At 41.8% G+C, this 23,740-nt stretch overlaps 2 protein-coding genes across 2 annotated transcripts; both read right to left on the bottom strand.

Moving 5' to 3' along the window:
• Positions 1 to 13,589: 13,589 nt before the first annotated feature.
• On the bottom strand, positions 13,590 to 14,033 carry LOC138885415 (uncharacterized). Its single transcript, XM_070166361.1, has one exon. It carries the CDS (start codon positions 14,031 to 14,033, stop codon positions 13,590 to 13,592), a length of 444 nt encoding a protein of 147 aa, XP_070022462.1.
• A 184-nt stretch (positions 14,034 to 14,217) lies between these two features.
• Positions 14,218 to 14,973, bottom strand: LOC138885414 (uncharacterized). The gene is made up of 2 exons (XM_070166360.1): positions 14,618 to 14,973; positions 14,218 to 14,383 (listed from the first exon to the last, which is right to left on the bottom strand). The coding sequence occupies exons 1-2, from the start codon at positions 14,971 to 14,973 to the stop codon at positions 14,218 to 14,220; spliced, it is 522 nt and encodes a 173-aa protein (XP_070022461.1).
• Positions 14,974 to 23,740: the final 8,767 nt, after the last annotated feature.

The following is a 23,740-nucleotide window of genomic DNA, read 5'->3' as shown; positions in this document are numbered from 1 at the left end:
TACGTATGGTCAGAATTGAATTCCGGGGAATTCAGAGTTGATTTGGAAAGAGAATTCTCATTTCGGAAGCTTTAAGTTGAAAGAATTGACTAAGATTGGGTTTTTGAGTAAACAACCTCGGAATTGGGATTCGAAGGTTCCAACATTCGTATGATGATTTCGGACTTAGGCATATGTCTGGACCGGGTTTTGAAAGATCCGAAAACGTTTCGGCACCTATTGTGGAAGTTAGCATTTTTGGAAGAATTTCATAAGTTTGGGTTGAAGTGCATCTTAGTGTTATCAATGTACGTCTGGGATACCGAGCCTGGGGATAGCTCTGTAAGGTGTTGGGAGCACAATCGGAAGTGAATTCGGAGGTCCGTGGGTCATTTTGGAGTCATCTGGCTAAAAGATAGAAAATTGAAGGTTTTTGGAGAAGTTTGACCGGAAGTGAACTTTTTGATATCGGGGTCGAAATCCGATTCCGGAAGTTGGAGTAGGTCCCTAATGTCAAATGTGACATGTGTGCAAAATTTGAGGTCAATCGGACGTGATTTGATAGGTTTCGACAATGAATGTAGAAGTTTGAAATTCTAAAGTTCATTAAGCTTGGATTGGAGGTCGATTCATGATTTTAGAATTGGTTGATATGATTTGAGGCCTCAAGCAAGTCCGTAATCTATTTTGGGACTGGTTGATAGGATTGCTTGGGGTCCCGGGGGCCTCGGGTGGATTCCGGATGGTTAACGGATCAACTTTAGAATTTGAAGAAGGATCGAAGCAGCTGGTATCTGGTGTAACCGCACCAGCGAGGTTTTGGCCGCAGGTGCGAAGCCGCAGAATCAGCTAAGAGGGACGCAGATGCGGTGCTGGTCCAGAAGTTAAGAGACCATAGATACGGTTATGTAGCCACAGAAGCAGGACCACACTTGTGGTGGTTGAGGCGCAGAAGCGGAAAGGGTAGCCTGGTGAGAAACCACAGAAGCGGTCAAGTGGCCGCAGGTGCAGAAATGCTGGAGGCGGTGTATTCTTTTAAAAATCGGGGGTTGGTCATTTTTCCCCCATTTTCACTCGGTGTGGACGATTTTGGAGAGCTTCAAGTGGGGTTTTTTCATCATCAACGACAAGGTAAGCTAACCCCATCTATATTGAGTTAAATGTATTGATTGTGTAAGGATTTTAGCATGTAAATTGGTAGAAACTTGGGGTTTGAGGGAAAATCTAGAAAATTCGTATTCTTAGGTTTTGACCATGATTTGGGGTATGGAATTAAGAGAAAATCATGTATTTGAGTTCGTGAGTTCATGGGTAAAATTTATCTTCGAGACATTTTGGAATCCGGGCATGTGGGCCCGAGGGCAATTTTGTCAGCTTTTCGATCGAGGTTAGGAATTGTTATAAATTGGATTGTAATTAGTAATTGAACATATATTAATGGATTTGCATAATTATTGGCTAGTTTTGGAGCATTTAGCATCGATTCGAGTCTTCGAAAAGGCGTGGAATGCCGGTTATGGATCTTCGAAGCGAGGTGAGTCTCCTTTCTAACCTTGTAAGATGGAATTGTCCCCACAGGTGAATTAATTGGATGTGTGCTTCTATTTATGGGGGCTACGTACGCACAAGGTGACTAGAGTGCGTGCGTAGCTACTATTATGTTTAAGTCCGGATAGTCTAGGACCCAAAAACATGCTATATTTGGAATATTTGTAATCTTATTGACAGTTTGAATTGCTTAAATCACATCGAATTAGTGAATGAATTTCTAAAAAGATTATACTCCATTTTCTTAGATTGTTAAAAGAAAATTGGCTTTTCATTGGATAATTGTTCCCCGTTGATTCTTGATTGACTGTCTGTGTGTGTTTAATTTCGGAACAGGCCGAACGCCTCGGTAGATTAAATAGACGCATCTATGGTTCGCGTCATTCGACCCTCTGGCAGTGCATAGTTAAATATTGTTGGATCGGGTCGTACGACCTCAGGATGATATGCGCATGCTTGTATTGCTTGCCTGAGATATACACATGTTGATATTTGTCTTTCCTGGCCTGAGATAAATTGATAAAGATGATGAAATACAAATCTTTGGAAACCCTTTTATTATTGAGAAGTTGTTTACTTGCTTTCCGGCTTTATGAGCTTATTTTGCTTTATGAAATCCATGATTTCCCCACATTTTTACTATATTATCATTGGACCACTAGTAAGTGTCGAAGTCGACCTCTCGTCTCTACTTTTTCGAGATTAGACGGGATACTCACTGGGTATCCATTGTTTTCGTAGCCATACTACACTTGATGTGCATTTTCGTTGCACATGTTCATGTGTGGCTAGTGTCTTAGTGGCATAGCGGCGTGGTTGATACGTAGACTTAGGTGAGCTACATTTGTCGAGATGACCCGCAGCCAGCAGAGTCCCCTTCAGAGTAATGTGCTATATTTTTGCATTTCTATCCACTTTGTATTCCTGACAGTTACTGTATTTTATTTCCTTCTTAGTAAACGCTCATGCACTTGTGACACCGGGTCCTGGGATAATTATTGGGTATCTTGTATTTACTTCCAAATATTCTTTTATTTACATTGTAAAGATTGTCTTCTACTAGTAAAATTGAAGGAAAATCATAATTTTCAAAATTATTAAAACGAGAACTTAATCAAGTATTTTGGTTGGCTTGTCTGACAGCAGTGTCCGGTGCCATCACGACCCTTAGTGGATTTTGGGTTGTGACAACATGGTATCAGAGAACTAGGTTCTCTTAGGTCTCACGAGTCATGAGCAAGTCTAGTAGAGTCTCGCGGATCGGTACGGAGACGTCTGTACTTATCGTCGAGAGGCTACAAGACTGTTAGGAGCACCTCCCTTCTTGATTCCTCATCTTCCGATTTGATTCCTTGAGGCTTATGCCCTTGTTTCCTTCTTACTCAATCTTATGCAACACGAACCACTTGTTATAAATCGAGAATTAAAGAATTGTAATGGTACTACAGATGTGGTGCAGGATGTTTCTCCCGGTATAGTTGGTTAGGCTACTGTCGTCGCTTTGTAGAAGGATTTTTCTATAGTTTCGGCTCGGTAGTTGTGCTTCTAAGAGCTTGAAGGCTATGCACAGGTTGCTATGATGCTCACGATTGGTTATCGCATAACATTGATTTGATGGTAGGATACTTGCCTATGTGTTGGGGCAGTGAATGATTCGAAAGGAAGTCTACTCAGTACATGATTCAGAGGTCTGATATTTCATTTCCGGCAGAGGAAAAGCAATTGGCCAATGAATGTCCAGATTTGGGGAGATGGAGTAACGAACTTGGTATTTTCGAGCGTGGTGGAATTTTCATCTGCGATGTAGTGTCGTCGTCCTCGATTGTATGTGTTAAGTTCGCCGATGTTATGGTCTTCTACAAATTCGCCTTTGGGGTAAGATATTGTGAAATAATATTGGAGAAATAACTGTTAGATATCGCAGGGTGCGGTGGTTTAGGATTGAATCGATGTTTCTAATGTTGAAGGCTCGAGAAAGATGATCTTCAGAAAGTTTTAAAATTAGTAGCGATTTGTAGGTTCAAGTGCTAAGAAGATAGATTTTATTTAAGGCAACAAATGAGCAGCAAAGGATGAGGAAGGAAATGTGGGGAGTGTCAGGCAATGGTTAAAATTTCTGGAAGGCAAGGTATAAGAAGCAAAGGTCGAGTAGTCGATTAAATGGGTGAGTTCTACCAAAGTGGGAGAGTGGCGGAGTTGCATATGGGCTTTGTGGTAGGATGACTATGCACCTTAAGGAGAGTTTGGAATGATTTGGGAATTTTAGTAATTGGTGATTGGGGTTTACGGATTTAATTTGAAGTATGGGCTATTATGCGGCAAGAGATTTGATATGACGGAAAGGAGCTGCTTGAAATGAAAAAGGATACAACATAACCTTGAATTGGAAGGATGTTGCCGCACATTTAATTGATGTCCACGAGGTGTGATGGACTTGTGCAGCTAGAGAGTGAGCTCAGACTCAGGATGAGTTATTGATGTCATAGTGATTGTACCCCATGCAGCAGTGTTGGAAGATGTCGGCACGTAAATTCCACAGGTGGGTTATCTCTAGTGAGCAGATCGGAGGTCGCATGGTTGGCGAAGCTTCTGCGAAGAATTCTATTGGTTATACAGCAAATAGATCGGTCCTGCGAATGTGGTTGATGATTCAGAGTATAAAAATGGGTTTTACAGAAAGATTCTGAGAATTTTGGCGGTTGATTGCACAAGGTTATGTCAATAAGAGATAAAGAGTCTTAGTGAATTCCAAAGTTGTGTAATAGTGGCTTCAAGCTAAGTGGGAGAGTCCCACCGCCTATGATTGGGTTGTGTGGTTAACTACTTTCAATGTTTCTAGTTATTAACATATTGATGGGTTATTTCAGCTATGGGAAAAGAGCATAAGTGGTAATTTGAGCAAAGGAATTGTTAAAGGTGTGCTATGGTTGGCCTTATTGGCTCGTGTTCAGACTTCGGGAAGGATTCAAGATTTATGCCTTGTATAGATGCGGGTTTCAAGGGAAGTGATTCTACCAGGTGCTTCGTCGAGAGGGTATTCATGTTCTAGAAGATTCATGGAGTTGATTATATTCGGGGTCAAGTCAGAGCGAATGGCTCTCAACAACGGTCCTAGTGGCTTCAAATGGATAAAGTGTGGTGCCTAATGATTTCGAGCCTATAGGTACGGTTAAGAATCAAGCTTGTAGCAGCTTATGAGAAGAGTCCCATAATGTTCTATGATATTTTGACTTGCAGTGTAGCATTTGGGAGCTATGAAATGGTTCGTGGGATTTGAGACAGCATAGTCTCGTGATTCAAGGTCACTCGGGATGAGTGCGGATGGAGTGTGTTACGTGTTGAATGGAGGTATTATTATTTCTAAGGCAATCAAGGATAAATTGGAAGGAGATAGATTGGTTAACCATAGTTGAATTGGCATATTGGTGGTAGTGATCAGTTCCTTCAGCATGATCAAGTTATGCAAGTGATTTGTGACGGTACGTGTGAGGCTTGTCGGTCGCCGTAATTGATAATATTCAGAAGTATTCTACTGTTATGGCTTGTTATGTGTAGGCAGATCCCGGAAGAGCTATGGTGGCTTAGACCACTACTTAGAGATTTGCATATTCTACGGTTATGAGAATTCACCTGTGTGTTGCTATGGTTCTCCTGAAGTGAGTTAAGTGAAAAGTTTTTATATGATGAAGTGTTAATCTATTAGTGGTTTCGGAGTTATGATGAAAATCGTGTTCTATCGTATATTGGCATGTTGGGTGCAGTGAGTAGTATGGAATTTGAAGTGAGGATCAACATTGCAGTTCGGTGTTAATAAGGATGTCACGAGCTCGGAAGAGCAGGAAAAGAGTTTTGATGTTTAAAGTAAGTTGGTATTGTCTCCCGCGTCAGAGATCAGTGTTTTGTGAAAAAAGGCTTTGCATCCCGGTTAAGGATTTTGAACGTTTTTTACCGTTAGTGCGGCCGGTGGTTTGGATGTATAGACCTGTTATCTGTTACGGAAGGTTGTGGGAGTGTGACCCGTGGGAAGGTTGTATAAGTGTGTCATGTAGCCACTTGATTGATTGAAGAGTTAAACCAAGTATGAAGATTGTAGTGATATCGATAAATTGAGAATTGATGCCTGAAGGGCACTCGATTTATTGGGTTGTGGACTGTGGAGGATTACTCCGGTTATGATGGTTGTTCTTGAGTGTTATGAGAAAAAGGGGGGTGATTATGGAATTTTGAAAGGTTATTAGCCTAGTTTAGTGCGATCAAAATAAGCTTGAGGTCTGTGGATGGATTTAAATGTGAATATGGGGTCTATATCAGTCCAGATATGTTCATTTCAGTAATGCGCTCCTTATGGAAGAGTAGTCGGGGTGTTATTTCGTCGTCAGCTATTTTATGTAATGATATATTGTGTCGTGTGAGTTGTGAGACGGCTTGGAGAATTTCATATGTGTTGAGGTTCCGCGTAGAGATGATGTTATATTAGCATAATGGCTCTTGAGATTCAGATCGTATATCGCACCTCAGTTGTGCTTGAGTTTGTAGCTTATAGAGCTATATGTCTCCCCATGGATGATATTATGCACTTAGCATGCTTGTGACCGACATTCGGTATCTTGTTGTAATGAGCAATCTAGCTCGGTGTGTATCTCATTATGTGAATTTTATGTGTGGATCGGGTGGCACGCCGCCATGGGTATGTTGTTTGGATTTGATTGCGCGCCACAACAGTGTGATGTTGAGTACAGTTCCCTATATCTGTTTTTATTTGTTTTGTTTCCTATTTTCCTGAGGAAAACTCGTATTAGCTATTTGAGTTGAGTACTCCCTTCCAGAGTTCATTTTCCTTTTGTATCGCGTTCGAATTGGTAGCCTATTGGCATATTGTGGCATCATATGAGACTTTTGATTATGTCCGGGGTGGCTTATTGCCTTACAGTTCGTACTGGGTGTGACGAAATCATTGAATTTAAGATCAGTGCAATCTGATTATATGAAGTATATTAAGGAGCTAAGACCATTATTTGGTTCAGAATAAGGTGATGGTTCTTGTTAGGAGTATAGACCTAATGATTTGTTGATTCGACAGTTGGTTATGAATTTCTACATATCTCTTCCGTCGTGGCGGTATTGTAAGAGTTAGAGCAAGACCTATGTATGTCATGAGGTGCAATGGGAGCATCAGATTCGTGTAATTTCGACTAATTTGATCAGAGAATGTTATTGTGGTCCTGTGAGTAAAGTGGTGCAAGGTATGAATTCAGCTAAGGTATGCAGTTATGTTTTGGTGTTGCGTGTAGTTATTGATACGGTGAGTGTATGTTGGAACAGGCCTGGCAGAGAATTTCGGATGTTGGAATTGGGCTCTAAGGCTTATTTGCTTAAGTGAAAAAGTACATCTTCAGATTGATCGAGCCAGGGTGCCCAACTGAGTTGGGTAGCACGGGTAGGTGCTCGAGGTGCTAAATAGTCATTTAGGACAACTCCAACGCAGTTTTTAGCACATTCGAGGACGAACGTATGTTTAAGTGGGAGAGAATGTAACGACCCGGCCGGTCGTTTTGAGCTCTAGCGCGTCGTTCGGCAGTTTGAGGCCATGAGTAGCTTCACTTCAGGTATTATGACTTGTACGCATGGTCAGAATTGAATTCTGGGGAATTCGGATTTGATTTGGAAAGAAAATTCTCATTTCGGAAGCTTTAATTTGAAAGAATTGACTAAGATTGGGTTTTTGAGTAAACGACCTCGAAATTGGGATTCGAAGGTTCCAGCAGGTTCGTATGATGATTTCGGACTTAGGCGTATGTCCGGACCGGGTTTTGGAAGACACGGGAATATTTCGGCACCTATTGTGGAAGTTAACATTTTTGGAAGAATTTCATAAGTTTGGATTGAAGTGCATATCAGTGTTATCAATGTCCGTCTGGGATTCCGAGCCTGGGAATAGCTCCGTATGGTGATTCTGGTGTTGGGAGCGTGATCGGAAGTGAATTCAGAAGTCCGTGGGTCATTTTGGAGTCATCTGGCTAAAAGATAGAAATTTGAAGGTTTTTGGAGAAGTTTGACCGGAAGTGAACTTTTTGATATCGGGGTCAATATCCGATTCCGGAAGTTGGAGTAGGTTTGTAATGTCAAATGTGACGTGTGTGCAAAATTTGAGGTCAATCGGACGTGATTTGATAGGTTTCGACATCGAATGTATAAGTTTGAAATTCTAAAGTTCATTAAGCTTGGATTGGAGGTCGATTCATGATTTTAGCATTGTTTGATATGATTTGAGGCCTCGAGCAAGTCCGTTATGTGTTTTGGGATTGGTTGGTATGATTGGTTAGGATCCCAGGGGCCTCGGGTGGATTCTGGATAGTTAACGGATCAAATTTGGAATTTAAAGAAGGATCGAAGCAGCTGGTATCTGGTGTAACTACACCAGCAGGTGCGGAGCCGCAGAAGCGGCTAGGAGGGACGCAGATGCGGTGCTGGGCCAGAAGTGAAGAGACTGCAGATGCGGTCATGTAGCCGCAGAAGCGGGACTGCACCTGCGGTGGTTGAGGTGCAGAAGCGGAAAGGGCAGCCTGGTGAGAAACCGCAGAAGCGGGTAGTGGGTCGCACCTGCGGAACCGCAGAAGCGGTCAAGTGACCGCATGTGCGGAAATGCTAGAGGCAGTGTATTCTTTTAAAAATAGGGGGTTGGTTATTTTCCCCCCATTTTCACTCGGTGTGGACGATTTGGAGAGCTTCAAGTGGGGGTTTTTCATCATCAACGACAAGGTAAGCTAACCCCACCTATCTTGAGTTAAATGTATTTATTGTGTATGGATTTTAGCATGTAAATTGGTAGAAACTTGGGGTTTGAGGGAAAACCTAAAAAATTCGTATTCTTGGATTTTGACCACGATTTGGGGTATGTAATTAAGAGAAAATCATGTATTTGAGTTCATGAGTTCATGGGTAAACTTTATCTTCGAGAAATTTCGGAATCCGGGCACATGGGTCCGAGGGTAATTTTGTCAACGTTTCAATTGGGGTTAGGAATTGTTATAAATTGGATTGTAATGAGTAATTGAACATATATTAATAGATTTGCATAATTATTGGCTACTTTTGGAGCATTTAGCATCGATTCAAGTCTTCGGAAGGGCGTGGAATGCCGGTTATGGATCTTCGGAGCGAGGTGAGTCTCCTTTCTAATCTTGTAAGAGGGAATTGTCCCCATAGGTGAATTAATTGGATTTGTGCTTCTATTTGTAGGGGTTACGTACATACGAGGTGACGAGAGTCCATGCATAGCTACTATTATATTTAAGTCCGGGTAGTCTAGGACCTAAAAGCATGTTATACTTGGAATATTTGTAATCTTATTGACAGTTTGAATTGCTTAAATCACATAGAATTAGTGAATGAATTTCTAAAAATATTAAACTCCATTTTCTTAAATTATTAAAAGAGAATTGGCTTTTCTTTGGATAATTATTCCTCGTTGACTTCTTGATTGACTGTCGGTGTATGTTTAACTTCGAAACGGGACTAACGCCTTGGTAGATTAAATAGATGCATCTATGGTTCGTGCCATTCGACTCTCTAGCAGTGCACAATTAAATATTGTTGGAATTGGCCATACGATCTCGGCATGATATGTGCATGCTTGTATTGCTTGCCTGAGATATACACATGTCGATATTTGCCTTTCCTGGCATGAGATAAATTGATAAAGATGATGAAATATAAATCTTTGGAAACCCTTTTATTATTGAGAAATTGTTTACCTGCTTTCCGACTTTATGAGCTTATTTTGCTTTATGAAATCCATGATTTCCTTACATTTTTACTATATTATCATTGGACCACTAGTAAGTGTCAAAGTAGACCCCTCGTCTCTATTTCTTCGAGATTAGACGGGATACTCACTGGGTACACGTTGGTTTCGTATTCATACTATACTTGCTGTGCATTTTTGTTGCACAGGTTCATGTGTGGCTAGTGGCTTAGTGGCATAGCAGCGTGGTTTATACGGAGACTTAGGTGAGCTGCATTTGTCGAGACGACCCGCAGCCAGCAGAGTCCCCTTCAGAGTATTATACTGTATTTTTCATTTCTGTCCACTTTGTATTCCGGACAGTTACTGTATTTTATTTTCTTCTTAGTAAATGCTCATGCACCTGTGACACCGGGTCCTGGGATGATTATTGGGTATCTTGTATTTACTTCCACACATTCTTTTATTTACATTGTTAAGATTGTCTTCTACTAGTAAAATTGAAGGAAAATCATAATTTTCAAAATTATTAAAACGAGAACTTAATCAGGTATTTTGGTTGGCTTGCCTGACAGCAGTATCCGGCGTCATCACGACCCTTAGTGGATTTTAGGTCGTGACATATTTCATAAGACAAATACAAAGTTTGGATCAAAGCTACTGGGTTCAGCCGGATTCGTACGCAAGTGCTAGCTCCGCCCTTGGCAATAAGGACTAAAAAGAAGGTGTAATCTGGGAAAGAAAGTGACTAACTTATAGAGGCGAGATTTAAGCTCAATAGGCTTGCATTTAAGGTTCTCAACATTGAATTCATTATATTTTTAATGGAGAAAAGTCATATATATTCCATGTGCTATTAAAATTATTTAAAAATACCCTCCGTTATATTATTTGGTAATCTTGGCTCCTACCGTTATACTATCATTCAAATATACCCCTCAATTGGACCGATTGCCACGTGGCACCCTCAGAATTAAAGAGACCAATCCCAAATTAAGAAACTCAGTTTAATACTAGCCCTAACCCAATTAAACTTGCACCCGACCACTTAAATAATAGCCCTATGCAATTAAACCCGTCATTTCACTATAATGACTTTCGTTAGCAGCCAAACCAACAACCCTTGTTTATGAAATACTTTGAATAGGTCAATATGTTCATGTGAAAATAGGCATAATCTTCATATGTTTTCGATCTGCAGCTTCAGCCATAAACTTGCGTCTAAATATGTGTGTTTTTGGCACGTTTCATCTTCATCTTTTGTGTCACGACCCGAAATGTCTACCTTTGGGACTGTGATAGCGCCTAACATTTCACTTGCTAGGCAAGCCAACATTAGAAAACTGTTAAGCCAATTGTTATTTAATTTCAATAGATAAAGTCAATTAAGCCAAAATGAAATAAAACAAATTGCGGAATAATATAAATGCACATAATATCTATTACAATTCAGATCTGGAGTCACAACTCACGAGCTTCTAAGATTTTCTATAAACAGAGTCTGAAAGAAAAACAACTGTTTTGAACGAAAAGAAATAGTAAAATAGGAAAAATAGAAGGGTATTCCAAGGTCTGTGGATGCCAACAGATCTACCTCGAGTCTCCAATGAGCAAATCCAAGCTGCTACGCCTCACGAACAGCTAGGGCCGGTACCAAAGTCTGCACAAGAAGTGCAAAGTATAATATGAGTACAACCGACCCCATATGCTCGTAAGTGTCGAGCCTAACCTCGACGAAGTAGTGACGAGGCTATGACAAAACACCCACATAATAAACTTGTGCAGATAACAGTATGTACAAGATAACAACAAATAAAAGCTAAACATGTACAATTGGGAGGAGGACATACTAAAGGGGATACAAGATACGAGAGATACAGCGGAAATGATAACCAGAATGGTCAATATGCCTTTAACCAGTAAAAACAATTAAGCACAATGAAAAAAATTGCACGGCATCACCCTTCGTGCTTTTGCTCTCACTCTCAGTATAAATCAATTGATATGGCATGACATCACTATTCGTGCATTAACTCTCATAACATGGCACGACATCACCCTTCGTACGTTAACACTCATAATATGGCACAACATCATCCTTCGTGCATTAACACTCACATACAGAACGACATCACCCATCGTGCAATAATATTCCCCCTTACCACATAACAATGAACAAGTAATAACAGGGAGATAGGATCAACAAGCACAAGCCTTACTTCAACAACGGTTCCACAATACCAATCTCAACTTTGGAATCAATACTCAATTATCACAAAAGCCCATAAACACGGTAAGAACGATCAATGTAACAAATAACTAGTCTAAGCATAGATAACATGATCAAAGTAAGAAATAATTGTAAGGAAGAAGTCCCACTTGCATGCTTTAACCCAACAACAACGCATAATTACTGGTCACCTCACATATACGTTGTGCCCAACATCTAAACATGTAGCAAGTAGACAAACAAATCCTAATCCCTCAAGTCAAGATTAACCACGACACTTACCTCGCTCCAAAGTTCCACTCAAAGATCAACCACAGCTTTGTCTTTCAAACAAGCCTCTGAACCAATAGAATCTAGGAAATTACCAACTAAACGATTCAAATTAAGCCTTAGTAACTACCCACGATTGCAAAGGATTCAATTTAAGTCATTATTGAAAAAGTCAACATAAGTCAACTCCCGGGCCCGCTTGGTCCAAACCTGAAATTCGGACCAAAACTCAATTATCCATTCACCCTCGAGCCCAGTTATATAATTTATTTTGGAATCCGACCTCAATTTGAGGTCTAAATCCCCATTTTATAAAAATCCATAATTCTACCCAAACCCCCAATTTCCACCATAAAAATACAAGATTTTAGGTTGAAATCTTAGGAAATGTAGTGAAAGATTAAAAGAAAATGGATTAGAATCATTTACCAATGATTTGGGGAAGAAGGGTGCTTGGGCAAATCGCCTCTAGGGTTTTCTTGTTTTGAAAATTTGAAGAATGAACAAAAATCCTTTCTAACTCCTATTTGATCAAACGCAGTGTCGCATTTGCGACCTGGGGTTCGCAAATGTGAACCCTGCAAATGCAAAGAAACAGTCGCAAATGTGAAGTCCTTCCATTTCTGATGTCATCGCATTTACGATGATTTGTTCGCAAATGCGAACATTGATATTTCGCAAATACGACCGTTTGATCGCAATTGCGATCACTGTACCCTATATCCCACTTTGCAAATGCGAAGTCTTGTTCACAAATGTGAACTTGAGGTACCCCAGCTACTCTTCGCAAATGCGATGAGTTGCTCGCAAATGCGAACCTATCAGAGGTCACAAAAGCGAAGCCTGACCTCGCAATTGCGAGGTTTGAGGTCTGCACCAGAACTGGAATACACCAGCACATTCCTAAATCTACATTTCACTTCGTAGCCTATCTAAAATACACCCGAGCCCTCGAGGCTCTAAACCAAATATGTGCACAAGTCTAAAAATATCATACAAACGTGCTCGCGCGATCAAATTACCAAAGTAATACATAGAACTACAATTTGTGCATCAAATCAAAGGAAATTTTCAAGAAAACTCACGAAGTTCTAATTTCACCACCGGACGTCTTAATCACGTCAAACCAACTCTGTTTCTCACCAAATTTGATAGACAAGTCATAAATATAGTAATAAACCTATATCGGGTTTCGGAACCAAAATACAGACCCGATATCAATAAAGTCAAACTTTCAAAATCATTAAGCATTTAAACTTTCAAATTTCAACAAAGTGCGATAACTCAGGCTAGGGACTTCTGAATTCGATTCCGGACATATGTCCAAGTCCCAAATTACGAAACGAACCCACCAGGATCGTTAAAACAAGAATCTGGGTCTGTTCGCTCAAAACATTGATCGAAGTCAACTCAAATGGATTTTTAGGTAAAGTTTTATATTTTTCTTAGTTTTTAACATAAAAGCTTTCCGGAAAAATACCCAAACTGTGCACGTAAATCGAAGAGGGCTAAAATAAGGTATTTAAGGCTTCAAAGCGTAGAACAAGGTTCTAAAACATAAGATAACCAATCGGGTCATCACATTCTCTACCTCTAAAACAATCGTTCATCCTCGAACAGATATAGAAAATTACCTGGACTGGTGAAAAGGTATGGATATGTACTTCGCATGTTCGACTCGGACTCCTAAGTAGCTGCCTCGATGGGCTGACCTCTCCACTTCACTCAAACTGAAGGACAACTCTTCGACCTCAACTGACGAACCTGCCGGGCTAGAATAGCCACCGGCTACTCCTCATAAGTCAAATCCTTGTCCAACTAGACAGAGCTGAAATCTAACAAGTGGGACGGATCACCGTGATACTTCCGGATCATGGACACATGGAACACATGATGAACTGCTAATAAACCAGGTGGCAATGCAAGCCTGTAAGCCATCTCTCCCACTCTCTCAAGAATCCCAAAAGGCCTGATATACCTAGGGCGGCTCAACTTGCCCTTTTTTTTTAACCTCATCACACCCTTCATGGGTAATACCCAGAGCAACACTCTCTCTCCGACCATGAATGCAACATCACAAACTCTACCGTCGGCATAACTCTTCTGCCTGGACTGAGCTATGTGAAGTTGATCCTGAATAATCTTGACCTTATCCAAGGAATCTTGTACTAAATCTGTACCCATCAACTGAGCCTCCCCCAGCTCGAACCATCCAACTAGTGATCGGCATCTCCTACCATATAATGCCTCATAGGGAGCCATCTAAATGCTCGACTGGTAGCTGTTGCTGTAGGCGAACTCCACAAGTGGCAAGAACTAATCCCAAGGACCTACGAAGTCTATAACACAAGCGCAGAGCATATCCTCCAATTTATGAATAGTGCGCTCAGACTGTCCGTCCGTCTAAGGATGAAATGTTGTGCTAAGCTCAACCTACGTGCCCAACTCACATTGTATCGCCCGCCAGATGTGAGGTGAACTGTGTATCTTGATCAGAAATGATAGACACGGGCACACCGTGAAGACGAACGATCTCGCGGATGAAAATCTCTACCAACCGCTTTGAAGAATAGGTAACTGCCATGGGAATAAAATGCGCTGACCTGGTCAGCCTGTCCACAATGACCCAAACTGCATCGAACTTCCTCTGAGTCTGTAGGAGTCCAACAACAAAATCCATAGTGATACGCTCCCACTTCCACTTAGAAATCTCTAACTTCTGAAGCAAACCACCAGGTCTTTAATGATCATACTTTACCTGCTAACAAATTAGACATCGAGCTACATATGCAACTATATCCTTCTTTATCCTCCTCCACCAATAATGTTGCCGCAAGTCCTGATACATCTTGGCGGCACCCAAATGAATAGAATACTGGAAACCATGGGCCTCCTTAAGAATCAACTCACTAAGTCCATCCACATTAGGCACACAAACACAACCCTGAATCCTCAAAACTCCATCATCTACAACAGTAACCTGCTTGACATCACCATGCCGCACTATGTCCCTAAAGACAAGCAAGTGAGGGTCATCATACTGCCGCTCCCTGATGCGCTCAAACAAAGAAGATCGAGCGACTACACAAGCTAGAACATGACTGGGCTCAGAAACATCCAACCTCACAAACTGATTGGCCAAATCCTGAACATCTAATGCAAGCGGCATCTCATTGACTGGAATGTACACAATGCTGCCCATGCTCACTGACTTTCCACTCAAGGCATCGGCCACTACATTAGTCTTCCTTTAACCCTAATTAACTCAATATTGTTTATAAACCACTTTAGCACTTGGTTTCTTCTTGAAAGTTAGAACGCGCTACCAAGTAACTTAAGTCTTAAATAAACAGAAACAAACAAAGAATAGATTTTCAATCATCAAATATAAGCGATTTGGACAAATTACGAAGTTAGTGTTGAGATTGCCACCTCTATTCTTGTCGAGTTCAAACCAAACAAACGCAACTAGCGTTTACCGTGGGCACGATAACTGGTACACCAGAGGTGCATCCTTCTCGGTCCTATCATACTAGGAAAAGGTCCTCTCAATTCTCTAACACCCACACCGAATATGGCTAGGTATGATTCTTTTTCTGTGATGACCCAAAAGGTCATCACTTGTTTTAAAATAAAATTTTGCATTCTGAGGCCTTAAAAATCTCTTTTAGCATCACCTCAGTTTGCGAGCGCAGTCCGGGCATGTAGCCGGAAAGCTATATGTGAAAATCTGTAAAAAATGATAAATTTTTACTATAAAATGAATTAATTTGACTACGGTCAACATTTTAGGTAAACGGACCCGGATCCATAATTTGACTGTCCCGAAAGGTCCGTAAGAAAATAAGAGACTTGGGCGTATGCCCAGAATCAAATTTCGAGGTCTCAAGTCCGAAAAATGAATTTTTAAAGGAAATTGTTTTCTGAAAAAAAATATAAAGGTTTCTGAAAGAGAAATGTTATGTGAAACCTGTGTTATCGGGCCCGTATTATGGTTCCAAAGCTAGGTACATGTTCGATTAATTTAGGTGTGTTGTCGGTAAAGTTTGGTAAGAAACGGAATCCATTTGATGTGATTCGGACCTTAAATGCAAAATTTGATGTTTAAAGAAGTTTTGAGAAATTTCATTGATGTGAGGTTTAATTCGATGTTCATGAGGTTATTTTGGTGATTTGAGAACACGGATAAGTCCATAGGATGTTTTTGAGGTTGTGTGTATGTTTGGTTTGGAGCCCCGAGGGCTCAGGTGAGTTTTGGATAGGCCGGGGGGTGTATTTTGAACTTAGAAAAATTGTAGATTTCTCAGATGGTGTATCAGGTCTGCAGGCTTCGCAAATGCGACAAACAATCGCAAATGCGAAAGAAGTGGAATGGCAGCCTGAGTCGCAAATGCGACTTCATCCTCGTAAATGCGATTTCGCATTTGCGAACAGCCTCTCGCAAATGCGATGATAGCTGGAAGGCTGATGTATCGCAAATGCGAAAGTCCAAGTTTCCTGAAGGGTTCGCAAATGCGAGCCCTGTTTCACAATTCCCAACTTAGCAGAGCTCGAGGTTCACAATTCTCACATCTGCGACCTGCAACTTTTATACTTAGCCGAAAATCAACCATTTTTTCATATCCTCTCAAAACATAAACACTCTAGGGCGATTTTTCAAAGGCTTCTTCATCTCCAAATCAATTGTAAGTCATTTTAACTAGTTTTCTTCAATCATTAACATCTTTTAATATGATTTCAACTCAAAATCAATGATTTTCATGGTGGAATTTGGGTGTTTTGGGTAGAACCTAGGTTTTTCAAACAATTAGGGATTTGGACCTCGATTTGAGGTCCAATTTCAAAACAAATTATATATTTGGGTTCGTGGGGGAATGGGTAATCGGGTTTTGGTTCGAACCTCGGGTTTTGACCATGTGAGCCAGGGGCGATTTTTGACTTTTTAGGCAAAACTTTGGAAAATTTATTTTCATGCATCCGAATTGATTCATTTAGCGTTTATTGATGTAACTAAGTAACTTGTGGCTAGATTCGAGCGAATTGGTGGTGGAATCAAGGGGTAAAGCTATAATTGAAACGTGAATTATGTTTGTGGCATCGAGGTAAGTGTTTGGTCTAACCTTAGCTTGAGGGATTAGGAATTGTGTCTTATTTGCTACATGTTAATTATGAAGTACGACGTATAGGCATGGTAACGAGTATCTATACATTGGTGTCAAGCATGCTCGTGGGTCTTGTATTATAATTGTTATGATTCCATTATGGTTTATTGTGCCTCACATGTTATTATCATCATTGTTCTATTGCCGGGACGTTTGTTTGATATTATTTTTCCCTTGCCGGGATATTGATGAAATATTATTGTTCCTTTGCCGGGATGTTGAAATATTAATGTTCCCTTGCCGGGAAGTTGTTATATTGTTCTTGTACCCTTGCCGAGATTCTTTGTGATTATTGTTGATATGAAATGGGAGTGGGTGGCACGCCTGCCATAAGATAAATGAAATGGGAGTGGGTGGCACGCCTGCCACGAGACATTTGAAATAGGAGCGGGTGGCATGCCTGCCACGAGATATTTGAAATGGGAGCGGGTGGCACGCCTGCCACAAGATATATGAAATAGGAGCGGGTGGTACGCCTGCCACAAGATACTTAAAATGGGAGCGGGTGGCACGCCTGCCATGAGACATTTGAAATGGGAGCGGGTGGCATGCCTGCCACGAGATATTTGAAATGGGAGCGGGTGGCATGCCTGCCACAAGATACTTTAAATGGGAGCGGGTGGCACGCCTGCCACGAGATACTTGAAATGGGAGCGGGTGGCACGCCTGCAACAAGATATGTAAAATGGAATCGGGTTGCATGCCTGCAACGAGATAAATGAATTGGGATCAGGTTGCACGCCTGCAACAAGATGTGAAATGAAAGTGAATTCTGCCTTCGTTTTTCCTTACCCTTATCAGTAGTTGGATTTTGGTTCCTTTATAATTCTCTTGATATTCTATTGTTACCTGTTATTCCCTGAAGCATGTTTTCCCCCTCCCATCTTTACTTGTTTATTTTTGCTTTACTTTCCGCTGCATATTATATAACTCCACAGGTTTATTTGGTAGTCTAGTCCTAGACTCATCACTACTTCGTCAAGGTTAGGCTAGGGACTTACCAGCACATGGGGTCGGTTGTGCTGATACTACACTCTACACTATATGTAGATCCCAGAGCAGCTCTTGGACCATAGTTTGGAGTCTACCTTCAGTCCACGCAGAGATCCAAGGTAGACCTGCAGGCGTTCGCAGGCCCTAGCGTCTCCTCTATCTTTTATTTCATGTTTCATCTTTCTGCTTCAGAAACAGTGTGTCTTTTATTTTCAGACCTTGTATTTAGCAGTCTTAGACTGTCTATGGTATTGTGACACTAGGTTTTGGGTGATTAAAGCTTAAGGAGTTGTAATAGATATAGATTTCAGATATTTTATTATTTTCTTCCGCTTAAATTAAATTTTCCTGTTTTTACGTTATCGCTTTACGTTTGTAAAAAGAAATAAATTGATAATAAAGTAATTAGTTTAAAGGACTGTCTTGCCTAGCTCATATTAGTAGGCGCCATCACGACTTCCGAGGGTGGGAAATCCGGGTCGTGACAAGTTGGTATCAGAGCTCTAGGTTATATGGGTCTCACAGTACACATACAAGCTTAGTAGAGTCTAAGGGATCAGTATGGAGACATCTGTATTTATCCCCCATAGGCTACAGAGTTAGGAAAAAACTTTACATTTATTCTTTCCTATCGTGCTTTTTGGTTTCTCAAGGCTAATTGAAATTCTACTCTGTTCTTTCGTAGATGGCGAGAATACGCGCTTCTTCATCCACTGACCAGCAGCCCGAGCCCCCAGCAGCACCTCCCATGAGGGGCAAAGGCCGAGGCTGAGGTCGTGCTAGAGGCCGAGGCAGGGGCAGAGCTTAGCCCAGAGTAGCAGCACCAGAGGCAGAGCCTTAGGTTGATTTTGATGACGAGGTTCCGGCCCCAGCTATTCTGGTGGGCCCAGCTCAGGTCCTAGAGGGGTTTATTGCTACCCCAGTACTCCAGAATGCTTTGTTCCGTCTAGTGGGCCTTATGGAGAGTGTCACTCGGGCAGGTTTACTCCCTGTAGCACCAACAGTCTCTCAGGCTGTAGGAGGAGCCCAGACTCCTGCCACTCACACTTCGGAGCAGGTAGCTCCCCAGTTTCAGACTCCAGCGGTTCAACCAGTTGGAGCAGATCAGATGGGTGTGGTAGCTCAGACCGGTGATGGTGTAGCTATGTTTGTCGGTGCTTTGTGGAGGTTGGACAGGTTTACCAAGCTCTTCACTACTACTTGCAGCGGTGCATCTACTGAGGATTCCCAGGATTATCTAGACAGCTGTCATGATGTTCTCAGGAAAATGGGGATAGTTGAGACCAACGGGGTCGATTTTGCTACTTTTCGCTTATCTGGATCTGCCAAGACTTGGTGGAGAGATTATTGTTTGGCTAGACCAGCCGGATCACCAGCATTGACTTGGGAGTAGTTTACTCAACTATTTCTGGAGAAGTTGCTCCCCATCACTTAGAGAGAGGCCTATCGGAGGTAGTTTGAGTGTCTCCAGCAGGGTTCTATGACTGTTACCCAGTATGAGACCAGCTTCATCGACTTGGCTCGTCATGCTCTTATCATACTTCCCACAGAGAGAGAGAGAGAGGATGAGGAGGTTCATTGAGGGACTTATTCAGCTGATTCGTCTTCAGATGGCTAGGGAGACAAGGAGTGAGATTTCCTTCCAAGAGGCGGCCAATATGGCCCGGAGAGTTGAGATGGTTCTATCGCAGGGAGGTGGTCAGGGGTCTAACAAGAGGCCTCATCATTCAGGCCGATTCAGTGGTACCTCATTTGGAGGTAGGGATTCGTATGGTAGAGGCCATCCTTCCAGGCCTTTTTAGTCAGTGCTTCAAGTTTCTCACGGTGCTTTAGGTGGTCGTGGTTCCCACATATAGTATTCTGATTAGTAGTCCTATAGTGCACCACTAGCTCCTATCAGTGCACCACCGCTTCAGAGTTTCCAGGATCGTCAGCCCCAGTAGCTGAAGGCTTGTTTTACTTATGGCGACACAAGGCACATTGCTAGGTATTGCCCTCGAGCACCGAGTAGCTCTCAGCATCAGGGTTCCCGTGCAATGGTTCAAGCACCGAGTGTTCCACAACTCGCCCAGCCATCTAGAGGTGGAGGTAGAGGTATTAGAGGTGGAGCTCAGGCCGCTAGTGGTGGAGGCCAGCCAGCAGTAGGCCGTCCCAGAGATGTAGTTCAGGGTGGTGGGGCCCAGCCCCGATGTTATGCTCTTCCAGCCAGGCCCGAGGCTGAGGCTTCCGATGCAGTTATCACAGGTACGGTTCTGGTTTGTGATAGAGATGCTTCAGTGTTATTTGATCCAGGGTCTATCTACTCGTATGTGCCATCTTAGTTTGTACCATATCTGGTCATGCCTAGTGATTTTTTGAGTGCTTCTGTTTATGTGTCCATGCCGGTGGGTGATTCTATTGTGGTAGATCGAGTCCATCATTCATGTATAGTTGTGATTGGGGTCTTGAGACTCGTGTATATTTGTTACTTCTGGACATGGTTGATTTTGACGTCATATTGGGGATGGACTGGTTATCACCTTACCACTCTATCTTGGACTGTCATGCCAAGACTATGACCTTAGCCTTGCCGAGTTTGCCTCGTTTAGAGTGGAGAGGGACTCCTGGTCATTCTACCTGCATTGGTATCTCGTATGTGAAGGCTCGGCGTATGGTCGAGAAGGGGTGTTTGGCCTATTTGGTCTATGTTTGTGATTCTAGTGCTGAGGTTTCATCTATTGATTATGTCCCTGTTGTTCGTGAGTTTCCTGAGGTATTCCCTTCAGATCTGTCGGGTATGACGCCCGACAGGGATATTGACTTTTGCATTGATTTGACTCTGGGCACTCAGCCCATTTTTATTTCGTCGTATCATATGGCCCCCCATGAGTTGAAAGAGTTGAAGGAGCAGTTGCAACACTTGCTTGAGAAGGGTTTCATTAGACTCAGTGTTTCGCTTTGGGTGCGCCAGTGTCGTTTGTTAAGAATAAGGATGGGTCGATGAGGATGTGTATTGATTACCAGCATTTGAACAAGGTTACAATCAAGAATAAGTATCCATTGCCAAGGATTGATTATTTGTTTGATCAGCTTCAGGGTGCCAAAGTATTTTCGAAGATTGACTTGAGATTTGGCTACCATCAGTTGAGGATTAGGGCATCTGATGTCCCTAAGACAGCTTTTCGCACTCAATATGGGCATTACGAGTTCTTGGTGATGTCATTCGGGTTGACAAATGACCCGGTAGCTTTTATGGATTTGATGAACCGAGTGTTTAGTCCTTAATTGGATTCTTTCGTGATCGTCTTCATTGATGATATTTTGATATATTCCCGCAGCCGGGAGGAGCACGAGTAGCATCTTAGAGTGGTTCTCTAGACCTTGAGGGATATTCAGTTATATGCTAAGTTCTCGAAGTGTGAGTTCTGGTTGGATTCAGTTGCATTCCTAGGTTATGTTGTATCAGTAGAGGGTATTCACGTTGATCCAAGAAGATATACCATCATCAGCTACAGAGATTTGGAGTTTCTTAGGGTTGGCAGGCTACTATCGTTGGTTCGTGGAGGGGTTTTCATCTATCGCAGCCCCGAGGACCAGGTTGACTCAGAAGGGTTCCCAGTTTAGATGGTCAGATGAGTGTGAGGCGAGCTTTCAGAAGCTCAAGACAGTTCTGACTACGGCACTGGTGTTGGTTTTGCCCACAGGTTCAGGGCCTTATACAGTTTATTGTGATGCATCTCGTATCAAACTTGGTGCAGTGTTGATGCAGGATGGCAAGGTCATTGCTTAGGCTTTACGGCAGTTGAAGATTCATGAGAAGAACTATCTGGTTCATGATTTGGAGTTGGAAGCCATTGTTCACGCGTTGAATATTTGGAGGCATTATCTGTATGGCGTGGCATGTGAGGTGTTCACGGATCACAAGAATCTACAGTATTTGTTCAAGCAAAAGGAGTTAAATTTGAGGCAGAGGAGGTGGTTGGAGTTGTTGAAAGATTATGATATCACCATCTTATATCATCCAGGAAAGGCCAATGTGGTGGCCAATACTTTGAGTAGGAAGTCGGCCAGTATGGACAGTCTTGCTTATATTCTGGTCCGTGAGAGACCGTTTGCATTGGATGTTCAGGTTTTGGCCAATCAGTTCATGAGGTTGGATATTTCTGAGCCCAGCCGTGTGTTAGCTTGCGCAGTCGTTCGTTCTTCTTTATTAGAGGCTCGTGGGATCAGTTTTTGCCTTTAGCAAAGTTTGCCTACAACAACAACTACCAGTCGAGTATTCAGATGGCTCCTTATGAGCCTTTATATGATAGGCGGTGTCGGTCTCCGGTTAGATTGTTTGAGCCGGGAGAGGCTCGGTTGTTGGGTACGAATCTGGTTCAGGAGGCCTTGGACAAGGTCAAGATCATTCCGGATAGGCTTCGTACAGCTCAATTCAGGCAAAAGAGTTATGCCGACCGCAAGGTTCATGATTTGGCATTCATGGTCGGTGAGCGGGTATTGCTTCGAGTGTCGCTGATCACGCCCAACTCTAGTCTTAAAAATGATAAGCGGTCGATGCAAATATAATTCGGTCTAAATGTTCAGAGTTGAATCCCATAGAGAACTAAGGCTTAGCTATATCTGTTTAATATCACTAAAAAGACAAGTTTGAACAATTTTCTAAATTATAAAGATTGAGATTTATATTTCTAACTAATTAACTAGCAAATACTAGAAAACGGTAAAATTATCAACTAACTAGACTAAGGGTTGGAGACTAAATTAAGGAGGTCTAGAGTTAAGATTTTCCTAATTGTCGGAATCCTTCTAGCTATGTTCCCTATAATTTTGTCAATTTATTCTCTACTGATCGTGAGCACTTTATATGTCGTAATTCTCTCTCGAGCAACTACAATAATTTACTAGACATATTCTCTCAAGCTACGCTAGTTGGCTTTATCTAACCGCTCATTATGACCACGTCAAGGCTTTGTTATTTCTAAACCTGCCTTTAAACCCATTGTATTGATTTCTCACATACGTTAGGAGTGACGTTGTTCTACAACTACCTAAATATGTACTCTCTCTCGAGCAATACACACTAAATAGGCACAGTCAATTGATGGTTATTCAATCAACAACAACAAATATGTAGTTGAACAAGTAGAGAAATCCAACGGCTCAATTATATAAAAACATAACAAGAATTTATCCTACAAAAGGTTCTATCAAAAACCCTAGAAAAAAAATTAGCTATTCATAATAGTATGTAAAAATACAATTCTAAAAGTCATAACCAACAATAAAAAAAATAGGAAGAGGAAGGAAAAACTCGTAGAAAAATTCCCCGCCTTGCTCCTATTGTGTCTCTGCCTCCTTAGGTCGAATCTGTGTCAAAAATTGGTCTCCTCCGCCTCCTTAGGTCTAAATTATGTCAAAAGTATGTCTCCTCCCTCAAAAATACCGTTTTTCCATTTATATATACCAAGTAGGGTCGGGCCCAAATAATTATACCTTCTCCTACGTGAAAAATGACAAGTTTCCAGGCCTGGATGGCCGCGACCACGGTCAGGGAACGGCACGGATGCGGTATTTGGCAAGTATACTGCCTCAACCCGCCTCAGGTCCGCGGTCGCGGTTTCTACCGCATTTCTCACCCTGTTTTGCTTGGAATTTAGAAAAACGTAAAACATGAAAGTTGTAGACCTTTGAGTTACCTTTCCAACAATATATTGTGGAGTCCAAATGGAGCTCTGAACAAAAGGTATATGTATTTTACTAGACAACGTACAATATGCCTACTCAATTCTCCGTTTTGTTGCTCTATCATCCGTTGATCCTCGAATACGATCC

Source organism: Nicotiana sylvestris, chromosome 2 (assembly GCF_000393655.2).
Source record: "Nicotiana sylvestris chromosome 2, ASM39365v2, whole genome shotgun sequence".
In the NCBI taxonomy this organism is placed as follows: Eukaryota; Viridiplantae; Streptophyta; class Magnoliopsida; order Solanales; family Solanaceae; genus Nicotiana; species Nicotiana sylvestris.
The sequence above is the reverse complement of the archived record's forward strand: the minus strand, read 5'-3'. Positions and strand labels throughout refer to the sequence as shown.